Below are 12,182 nucleotides of genomic sequence, written 5' to 3' on the forward strand. Positions count from 1 at the left end.
GCCAAACTGTTTTATTTCCCTCAGCGCTAAACTGACACTTTCCAAAATAATACACTCAAACGAGAAAAGCATTGTATTAAATGAGTAGTATTTGTTCCATAAAAACTGCACTAAACCTAGAACTCCAAGACAAACAAGCAGGTGAAGGGATTGACCGAAGTGGTCTTTGAAAGCCAGGTTTAGTTCTTTCTGTCTACAGGTATCTTGAGCTTATCTACATCATCATAATATCCACACATTTTACATACATATACATGTATATATGCTGGAAGAAAAAATATTATTATACATATAGCACTGGGCATCAGGCAATTAAGATAATCATGTCCTTAATTTAAGTGCTATGCTCTGTATGTGACTCAATTACCTTGTAGCTTTTCACTGAGAAAAAAACCAAACTGTGATAAAAACATTTTCTATGTTTATTTTTTTGCCTCTACTACCCAATGCCAACTAAGGATATTTGCTATTAGAAGTAAAGTTCATTTAATCTCTTTTTCTCCCCATATTCCTTCTTCTGTTCCAGGAAAGAGTTCCAGTCCCCCATCAGATATACACAGTACTAAGTGGAGCACAGAAAAGGAAAAGTTTATTCATACTTCAACTAGAATTTAGATAAACAGGCCAAGACATAAAATGCTGATCTAATGTGTGTGGATTAGTACTGAAACACTGTGCCATAGCTTATGCCATTTTACACCAGGATATGATACAAAAAAATAAGTTATGTTGTGAGGTTTGTTTTATTAGCCTTGAATATATTTATAAGATGTCGAATCCACCTCATTTGTGCTATTTCATGAATATTTCAAAACCTACTGCAGAAAGCCCTTACTAACCATGTCTAGCAATTTGAAAAAGTATGGTCAAGCATGTCTCAGTAGGAGAGGCATTTTTTTTAATCTCTTTATATAGGCCACCTAGAGCACAAATGGAGATGGCTAGGGCTCTGTCCATGTTTATAGAGCCCTTTCTGTGGTAAAAAGAGTATCATCCTTTTCCCAGGAAAGACAATTCACTGTATCAAAAAACAACTTAAGAAAGAGCCATCTTGAAGATGAAACTATAAATTAATTTAACAATAAATATAATAGTTCTATTTAAAGCAATCAAATAAGTTACCTGAGCAACTTCAGATCCACTAGTAGGACTCATTGTTAGTGAAGTTTAAAAAGATTAACTAAGAGCATGAAGATAAAAGGAAAATGTGGTAAAAATGCAACTTGGGGTTTTGAGGGGTTGTGTTTTTTGTTGTTTTTTTTTGTTTGGGTTTTGGTTTGTTTGTTTGTTTGTTTGTTTTGGTTTGGGTTTTTGTTTGGTTGTTTTTTTGGGTTTTGTTTGTTTGTTTGTTTTTTTTACAAACAGGACACCCTATGCTGAATTGCTCTGATACTACTCTTTCATAGGTTTATATTATGTAGAAAATCAGTTGAACTTAAATGAACTTTAAAATATCTGGCATAAATAAAATCTAGAAATAGAAATGCTTATATGAACAGAATAAGCTTGAAAACTCTTATCCACTTTGCAGTTCCTAACAGTTAGAAGGGCATAAAAGGTTTGTTTTGAATATGGAATTACATGGGCAAAGTTTTCTGTCTTCAGATAATTTGTACAGTAGCAAAAGTTAAAAATTTTAGTTGTTCTTAATTCTGAAAGACGAGCAAGAAACCTAATTGAATTCAGGAATGAATTGATACATTAAACAAAGCAATGCCATTTGTCTAAGGCAATACGGAACTGGAGAGACCTTGTCCCTTCGCAGTCAGGGTGCCTGCTAACAAGCTTTCTCTGATGTTTCATTCAGATCATAGGCTGCTGACATGAAATATTCTAGGATAAAGTGCTTCAGTCTCACATCCATGGTCTTTTAAATCATATTGAAGGAAGATTCTTACCAAAGCCAGTTAGCAGTAAACATCTGTCAGTTACCACTATAACAGATGTTGTAAAATGATAATAATATGATCTTTTGTTTAGAGTCACATGCAACAACATTTCTTTGTTCAAAAGGTATGAACTGAAAGAAGCCTCAACTAGGAAATTCACTGCTATCTTTATCTAAGATAGAAATAACCACAGAAAATCCATCAGAGTAATTATAAATGCTTAAAAAAACAACCCTTTAGAAACAACCACCTTCCACTGTCTGGCAGGGAATGTTGACACAAAAGCCTGGATCTATCAGTACAGCGGTGATCTTCCACTGAGTGGACTCAGCAAAGTCCAAATGTGACCACCTGCACGTCTGTCCAGTATTCCATAGTAAGTCCATAGCAGAAGAGACCTAGAACCAAGCACCCTTTCCCTTCTTTGATAGTCTGCACTATTCTTCATTTGCATCAGCAGCTGGGAAGGGTCCAAACACTACCATCTTCCATTATTACATAGTCTCAATTTACACTCTTATTTCCTATCTCCAAAAGCCCGGACTGCCAAGTGGGTGGGTGAGGGGAAAGCATGAGATCACACAATTAAAGACTATGTTAACGTACGCATCTCAGCCAACTGAACTAAGACTTCACTGTCAGCCTCCAAGTGTTTCGTTTTACAGACAATGTTCAGTTAACTTTTTTTTAAAAAAATTAACAAGTTCCCAAACATTTTAGATCAACTGACAGAAAGAATGGCTTACTATCTTCAGCATGAACCAGCACTAAAGGAGGAGGAGTAAGTTCAGGTTGGATTGGTCTCACCTGTCTTGTAGCCAGAGAAAAACAGATGTCTACATGAAGATAAAATGAATTACATGCTAAAAATGCCTTATTTGCATCAGTGCTTCTAAAAGGAGTTTAAAAAAAAATAGTACAATGTAAAACTCCACTTGTTAACTAGGCATTGTATAAATCATATGGTCTGTCACTAGTTGCTTCTACTAGATATTCTCAGATCTCGTGCCCACTTGAATCCTTTTGCCTTACAACATCTGTACTCTAGTCCTATCCATGTCTACCATTTTCTTTATCAAACAATCTTTTCTTATGTTGAGCTAACTACTTCATAAGAAACTAATTGCATGCCTTATCTATTTTGTTCCTACTGAGATTATCACATAAGCAAGCTCCCCTGCTTACCTAAAACCTAAATGACATTGGCAATAGCTCTTCTTACAGAACTGAGGCCTTAGTGTGCAAAGTTAATATGATGCAGAAGCACTTTTATTTATTTTCTAGAAATACAACTTTTGTGGAAAAGACTAAAGGAGCATACAGAAGAAAAAAAAAAAAAAAAAGAGTTGAGGATATGGACAATATTCAAAACCTGATAAAAAGCAGAACAGACTCCTGAAGCCTATTCCAAGAACAGAAAACAATATATCAAAATTCTGTTGTAGCAAGGTCAACATTTTTATTCATTCAATTCAACTGCTCCAACAGAGGTAAAAAATAGATGACAAATATATAGCTATCTAACTTAGCAGTGGGAACAAATGCCTTAAAACAGACTACAAACACCTAGTGATCATGGGGTGGGAGGGGAGCACAGCCTTTTTCTTTGTTATGGATTTAGTAAGCTGTTTTAGAACTTGATAAGAACTGAAGAGTTATCCAATTTTTGAATTTAGAACTATACGAAGAGAGTAGCAATCTAATTCTATTCTCAAATGCAAAGAAGCAGGATGTCAGCTAGAGCTTCATATACCTGGGTAGAAGAGCGGCACAAAATTTATCTAAGAAACAATACAAAATACATATGCTCTTAAGAGAGCAGTATGCACCTTTAAAGCAAACCCAATGTTTATATGCATTGATTTTAAAAAATTAGTAGTTCATGTTTAGATTTCAAAATTTCAACAATAACATTATATCAGTGAACTTATCTAGATTTTAAATATATCTGTAAAAGAAAAAACTATATCAAAACACTCATCATACTCAAAAATTCCACCTCAAACAATAGCTGCATGCATTATTACTCTAATTTTTTAAACCATACAGAACTAAATGTTAGGTGAAGACACTACCTTTGGCCCTTTAGAGTTTTGCAGTTTATTAGACCCACAATAAAAGCACAGCAAAAAAGAATCCTGTTGCTACGTATTTTTCCATGTTGCTGCTGCCCCTTTTGCTGTATTGCCAAAAATTTCTGTCTTTAGCTTGGTGGAAGAAACCAGAGTGACTCTTCCTCAGGAAGTGCCACCATCTAAAAGATCTGGTACCTTCCCAAGAACTTACTGCAAAAAACTAAGTTGGTGTTCTGTCAGTGTGTGCTCTCACCAAGATTAATTTTGGATATTCTCCATACCAAGCAATGATCCTCAAGTCCAGTGACAAAGCTACTATAAAACTAAACAAGGATTATTCTCAGAATAAGATTCCTGATAAGCAGCCATGAGCATTCCATGCTATTGTTCCACCATAACATATCCAACTTAATAGTTCCCTTTCCTGCAATTTACTTAAAGTTATCAGGATTGGAATTATTGGCAAGGAGCTGCCAGACTGCTTCTGAAATCTGGATTAAAGGGAGGCTATGGAAACAGATGAACTAGTAGTTTGATATCTGTATGATTGCACAAGGGTAAGGTTTTTCAATCCAGCACTGATATTAAAGTGTCACAGAACCACAGCCTCCATGTCTTCTTTTTAATTGAGGGACTATACTTGAATTTCAAGATCTAGGACATAATGGTCACTGTTTTCTCCAGCACCAGCCTGAATTAGGAAGTTAAGGAAAAGGACAGCAAATTACAAAAATCACAATTTAATTAAATACAGTATTGTACAATTTGAGCACTTAAGATAATACACTTCAACTGTGATGTCTTAAGTCAGACTTACCCTCAAAAGATCAACTTTTTCAACCAAAGTTTTCTATTTTCTTGCAAATCCAATTTAAACCACAATTAAGTTTATTTTTAAAATTATTTACTTCTAAATATATTTTAAAACATTCTCAACATTAAGTTTAAATTAAGACAATCAGATTAAAGTGTATCAGTATTTCCATTATGAAGTTAAATGTGTAGGTAAAGCAGATAATTTACTTCAAAATTATGTTATTTGAAGTGGCAAGCATTTTCAGGGAAAATTTTTTAAGAGTCTAGTTTAAACCTAATTTTTTTTCTTATAAAGTAATTATTTTCCTACATAAGCCTTTCTGATATTTTTCTATTTCTTCAAAATGCAAGAACATTTTTAATTAAGTCACAAGCACAATGTTAACATGGTAGAATAGTAATATAGTCTTAATTTGGGTCATTCTATATAATCAGTAACTTCCACTGTAAATATTTAAACACCAAAATATTCTTCATTTCAATGATGCTATGAGTTGAGAAATTAAAGTTAGAGCGTAAGCTCTCAGTGTTTTACTGAGAAACAGCACATTGCAAATACTCTCAAACAGTCTAAAGAGATTTATCCAGTAAAACACAATAAAACAAGTCAGAAGGATTATAAGCTCCTTGTGGTTACAGAACTACAACTTCATTGGAATAACCAAGACATGGTGGGACAGCCTGACAGCTGGAGTGCTGCAAAGGATGAATAGACAAGCTCTTCAGGGAAGACAAGGTGGGGGAGTGCCCTCTCTATATGCAGGAGCAGCTCAGAGGTGTGGAGGAGCTCTTCTGTTGGACAGGCAAGAAGCTCGTTGAGAGCTTGTGAATCAGGGTCAGAGTTTGTTATAGACAACCCAATACATGTGAGGAAATGGGCAAAGTATTCTTAAAGAAACTCTCAGCAGGCTCTGAATCACTGACCCTGGTTCTTACAGGGCACTTCACCACCATCACCCCATCTGCTGGAAGAGCATCAGAGTGGGATGCAAGCAGTCAAGGTTTCTAGAGGGTGTCAGGGATACTGGATGGGCAACACACAGCTGGGTCTGCTATTCACTAACAAGGAAGAATTAGTCAGGGATGTGGAGGTAAAAAAAAATAAAATCAATGGCAGCCTTGGCTGTAGCAATCATGAAGTAGTGGAGTTCAAGATCCTAGGGGAGTGAGGAAAGCAAGTAGCAGAGTACAAACTGTGACTTTAGGATAGCAGATTTCAGCTTATTCAGTGAACTGGTACATGAAACCCCATGTGAGAAAGTTCTAAAAGGCAAAGGAGCTCAGGAAAGCTGACATGTTGTTAATGACAGCATATTACAAGCACAAGAACAGTCCATCACAATACTCAGGAAAACATGTAGAAATATTAGTAGACCAGCTTGGCTAAACAGTGAATTGATGACAGAGCTTCAATGCAAAAGGCTTTATACAGGATGGTGAAGAAGGGACAGGTTACAAAGAAATAATCTAGAAACATTGCCTGGGCATTTATGGAGGTTGTCAGGAAAGCCAAAGCTCAGCTGGAGTTGGGAGTTGCAAGGAATGTTAAAGTAGCTTCTCCTGGTGCTTTTGTATTAAAAGGCTGAACAAACAAAATGAGGGACCTTTGCTGAAAGGCAGGAGATTTTGCAACAGTGGACACAGATAAAACTGAGGTACTCAATGCCGCCTTTGCCTCAGTCTTCACCAACACGGTCTCCCAGGCCTCTGATTAGAGAAAGTTTTTCATGAGGGAGAACTGCCAGCAGTGGAAAAAGGATCAATGTCAGCATTACTTGACAGAACTGAGCCCACATAAGCCCATAGAACCAAATGGGCTGCATCCGAGAGCACTAATAGAACTGGCTGATGTCCTTGTAAGGCCACTCTATACCACGTTTGAAAAGTCATGGTGATCAGGGGAGGTCCCTGACAAATGGAGAAAAGCAAATGTTAGCAAAAAAGACCAAAAGGACAGTTTGGGGAACCACAGGTTCATCAGCCTCACTTGTTCCCTGAGAAAATAATGTAAAAATTTCTCTGAGAAAATATTTCTGGGCACGTGAAGGATGAGGTGGTGGCTGGTAACTGTAAGTATGGATTTATCAAGTGTAAATTATGTCTGACCAATCTGTTTGCCTCCTGTAATAAAATGACTGGCTTTGCAGACCAGGGGAGAATGGTGGATGCCATTTACTTTGATTGTAGCAAGGCTTTCAACACTGTCAGAAAATACTCTTAACATGCAAGTTCAGATGTTACAGTCTGGATGGATGGACAACCAGATGAGTTAAAAACTGGTTGGATGATCTGACTCAGAAAGTAGTAAACATGCTGTACTGTATCTGGAAGCCAGTAACAAATGGAGTACCACAGCCTATCCTGGAATCTGTTTTTTCTTTTAAATATCTTTGACAGTGACTCGGTGATAAAAATACATGCTCATCAAGTTTGCAGATGACACCAAATTGGATGGAACAGTCAATATGCTTGAGAGCAGAGCTGCCATGCAGAGATACCTAAGCAGAAAAGAGGAATGGGCTGACAGGAACTATATGAAATTCAACACGACATGCAAAGTCTTGGAAAGGGATAACCCTTTGCAATGATACATGCTGGGGAGCAGCTCTATGTAAAAGAACCTGGGACTCTTGGTGCACATTCAGCAAGCTAACTGTGAGCCAGGAGTGTGCCTTGGCAGCAAAGAAGGCCAACAATATCCTTGGCTGCATCAACAGTAGTGTAGCCAGTAGTCTGAAGAATCTCTAATCAGCACTTGTTGGACCAAATTTAGGATACTGTGTCCAGTTTTGGGCCTCCCAGTCTAGGAAAGACACTGATAAACTGGAGCAAGTTCAGTAGAGCATTGCCAAGATGGTCTGTAAGACAGGACATGCCCTGTAAGAAGCAGCTAAGGGAACAGCTTGTTCAGTCTGCAGAAAAGAAGACTTCAGAGGTATCTACTAACAGCTTTCCAATACCTACAAGAAGGTAACCAAGAAGATGGAGCCAGGCTCCTCATCTTGGCCGTTAGCAGAAGGAAAAGAGACAACAGGCATAAACTGAAACAAGAGAGGTCCTGACTTGATAAAAGGAAAAAAACTTTTCACCATGAGGACACTCAACCAGTGGAACAGGTTGCCGAGAGGGAGACTGAAAACCTCCAAGGATGGAGACTGCACAAAGCTTAAGTGGATAAAGCCCTGATTAACCTAGGCTGACCCCATAACTGACCCTGCTTTGAGCAGGATGTTGGACGAAAAACTTCCTGATGTTCCTTTCAACCCGAATTATTCTATGATCCTAAATTTAAGGAGTCCTACAGACAATGTTCTGCACACGCTTGCACAACTTTCCAGCAACTTTAGAACACAAAACTCCACGTCTGCATGAATGCTATCCAATTAACTCAAACATTCAGCACAAGACCAGATAAAGTCTCATATGCTTTCTCTCCCAAAATACTACTGCTTCTCCAGATGAAATCACAGCTTCACAAAGGGAACACAGAAGAAATAGCATTTTCCCTGTCAAGGGAAAGCTCAATGCACTAATCCACATGTATGATCAAGTCAAGCTGTAGAAATTCTACAATTGACTGTAGAAGACTGCTCACAGAACTGAAATAAAGACCCACTCCAAAGCATCACACTCGCTCAAATGTGTTGAATGGAACAGCACAGCTAACTTTAGATTTAAACAGCTACTAATGTGAGCTGTGCAATAGTGTCACCTAGTGGTCAGCGCTTAGAGCGAAATCAGGGCCCAATTCAAGAAAATTTACTGCCCATTTACCTACTTTGTTACTCTACAAAATCAGTGGGGACTTTTAAAGTATATACATGTATATAGACACACACACATCTCTAGATGAACCAACAAGTGCAGTAACCAATAAGACAAATGTCTTTCCATTATTCAGTTTTAAGTCACGCATATCTTATTACGAACTTGAAAAAAGTCATTCCAGAAAGAGAATACCTAAGTTCTTTCCAGATGCAAGAAGCATTATTGTCTGGCCTAAAAGAGAAGGATTTCCGGAACGATGGATTAGTATTGCACTTTGTCATTTACACCAACAGAAAAGAGTTTCAGGTCCTCAGGTGCGTAATAATCATCCACTTCGCTGACAAATACGACATTGCTATGTTTCTTGTCAAGAAACAGGCCCAAAAAGGAGAACATCCAGGCTCTCTATTCACTGCATAAACACTGTCCAAGTCTTATATGTACAGAATCTGTAAATAGTTTTAGGGTTACAAGTTTTACAGCATCCCCAAACTTTAAGGAATGATCATGCTACTGATTCTTGAAAGATTAGTGACTTCTTCTAATCTTAGACATCTGGAGAATGAGGAGAAGCAAACTTGAACTACTTCAGAATTCCAGAGATTTGTAAGAATGCTTGTTCTGCTGAGTGATTGCACCTTGAAACTACCAAAGTTCATTATATGTTACCATTTCTCCTGCTATCAGGTCTGCTTACACTTTGTGCCGCATTTGAATCAAATAATCATAGTTTCATCAAATTTCCATTCTGTTCGACAGCTTTCCCTTCCCTCATCTCATCTACTATTCACTTCTTAGCCAAATGACTTGGGGATGAGAAAAATTTTTGTTATTCTCCATAGGTTAGCAGATACTTGGTTGCACCATATCTCTTACTATGTTCAAAATATTCTTAAGCACGTCCCATCAGTGTCCACCATCTTCAATTCAGTTTCTAGGTTTCCAAAGAAAGGAACTTGACTCAGGCAGATGAAGAAAGCGTTTTTCAACATGTGTTCCACAATGACCCAGCATTTATTTGGCTACTTTGTATTTTATGCAAGTTCAAATTTCATAAGATCTCCACTGTAACAAGATGAAACTGAAAATAACAGACTTCTAATCATTAAGTAAACAACGAGAAATACTGCATTTTTCTTGTGGCATAGCAAATATTGAGACCTGTTTTTTTGCAGCTTGGCTAATCTCTACATCAGAGAAACAGCAATACCACAGAGAGGTTGTCCAGTTTACTCTTAGATTTCTCAGCAGGCTTCTAAAGACTAAGCAACTGAAACTTTTGCTGCATTGTTGCTTTTTTTCCTCTGCTCTTTATATTGCAGTAGTAACAGAACTAGAGAAATTTCTTGTGCAAAACTGCATCTTCTGGAATTCATAAAAACTGTCACATCACACACAGGGCATACAGACAGTCCTTGCTCATGTGACTTACCAAACACTTAAGAAAAATAATCTTTTTGTTCACCAGTGTTGTGACCCTTACAGTTTCTAAGCTGTGTACTAGTCCTACAATATTTGAGAACTTCAGCATACTAATGAAGATTCTTTCAAAGACAGCCAACTGATTGGTATATTTCTATCAGCGCTGAGCTACTATATAGATACATATATGAAAACAATAGTAGTATTTTACATTGTGAAGTTATAAAGCCCACACAGAATACAAGAGGTAATAGAAACACCACAGTACAGCCAGCTTCCATTCTTGGTCAGTGATACAACCAACACCACCTACATGTATACGTGCAAGCTAATGAACACGCCAGAATCTGACGTTAATGAGATTTATATCCCAGAATAAATGGGACAGCAGGTACAGCAGAGAAAGCAACAGAATAAATAGCTGAATACTGAAAAGATTTTTGAAGCTCTAGAGAATTCTCCCAATTAGAAACATAATTCCCAGCAACTATCCCACTCTGATTTCTCTCATATGCCTTAAACAGAAGGGTAATTAACAATATGTAGCATTTTGTTACACTTTACTGGACTGTATGTACCTGAAAAAGTGGTCTTCTCACTCTAAAAAGTTCATGCACATAAATGTTTTTCTATTTCTCATTTTTATCAATTTACAGTGCCAGATATGACTTAAATAAAGAAAATGCATATATTAGATGTTGAGTCAACAGTTTTCTTTAATCACCAGCACAGACAGCATGTCTCTGGCATCCAGGATGTTGAAATGAAAGAACAAAGAAGCAGAATTAAAAAGTAAAACAAAAACTGTGAAACAACTTCAGAAATTCTTCACACTTCCAGCTTCAATGCAATCTGAACAGTAACTTAAATAATGCTTATGGTTTGTTTTCAACTGTGTGGATTAGACTCAATTGAAACTAAAAAAGAAAAAAAACCCGATTCTTCAGTATCAAGGACAGAACTATTACAGCTAATTTACTAAAGTTTTGTATAGAAAAATTACTGGTTATATGTGAAAAAAATTACTAAGTTCTATAAAGCTTAAGAAAATTGCTCTTCTCTCTGTAATAATGCCAGCACTTACCAAGTCAAATTCCTGTGTTACACTTACGCTTCTCTTTAATTAATCTCACATTTATAAGCCTGCCCAAAAGACTAACTTTAGGTCTTCAGAAACATTGAAAAATCAGTGACTTCACCAGAGCCTTCCTAAGAAACAATTCTTAGGCTTTGCTTATGTAGTTAAAAAGAAGAGAAAAGAAAGGCTAAATAACCAATGTTGTCATTTGTCAGCAGCAACAGACTCCTTTATATAAGGGTATATACAATGAAATCACAAAAAGGAAGTAATTAAGGAGTAAGAAGTAGTAAAGCACGTATCAATTTATGTACTTATCAGACCCACAAGACTGAAATCTTTGGAAGTTCATTTACAACTAGGGAACTAACCAAATAGCCATACAAGCATTGATTTGATAAAAATGTAATACAAAGAATAACCTCAAAAATCTATAAGCTTACCCCAATTGTTTTCAAATATTTCTATTTTCTAATAGGGTTTAAGTTGTAAACATTTACTCTGAATTATTAAATAAGTAAATGATTAGATTTTCTTTCATACTCCCTCCTTGAGACACATGCACAAGAAAAAAAAAAAAAGTGCTCCACAAGACAAAAAGTAACAGAAATTCTATTACCTTGGATTTAAGATTTCACCAACAATTTCTTGCAGCTTATCAATAAAGTTAACAAAGTTTGAAAGCCCCTTTACATGGACTTTCAAAGGATCAAATAATGAAGATGCACAGCCTCTTCCTCCAAGTTCTACAGTTCGGATAAAAGATGTTGCCATCTATTAGGAGAAATATTCAGAAATATGAAGCTGTAGACATATGCTAAATGTACACATGTTGAAGTGAGCGTCTCCTACAGATTTGCAAACAGTGTATAATAGCTGGTTGACAGCAGAAATAATTTAACTGAAATTAATAGAATACCTCTTAATGGCAAGCTCTGTACATCTCACCATAAATATTTGCAAGATCAATAGTTAAATAGTGCAGCAGTATAAAAAAAAAAAACACACAAGCCAAAGCAAAAATGACAGCTTAGAAAAAACCTTATTAACATGGGGTATAGAATTTTGTTGTTGCTGCTGTTTAAATGCTCATGCTGACCTCACAAAAACTACTCATATTCAGAAGGCTGTCTA

General features: G+C 36.6%; 1 protein-coding gene across 1 annotated transcript in view; it reads right to left on the reverse strand.

Moving 5' to 3' along the window:
* Positions 1–12,182, reverse strand: part of PARPBP (PARP1 binding protein) — a 65,117-nt gene that overhangs the window by 38,529 nt on the left and 14,406 nt on the right. The window contains exon 6 of the mRNA XM_068400822.1: positions 11,668–11,822. Within this exon, the coding sequence (XP_068256923.1) occupies positions 11,668–11,822 (155 nt within the window). The remainder of the gene's footprint in view (positions 1–11,667; positions 11,823–12,182) is intronic.

The sequence above is a fragment of the Nyctibius grandis genome, chromosome 5 (genome assembly GCF_013368605.1).
Source record: "Nyctibius grandis isolate bNycGra1 chromosome 5, bNycGra1.pri, whole genome shotgun sequence".
NCBI lineage: Eukaryota > Metazoa > Chordata > Aves > Nyctibiiformes > Nyctibiidae > Nyctibius > Nyctibius grandis.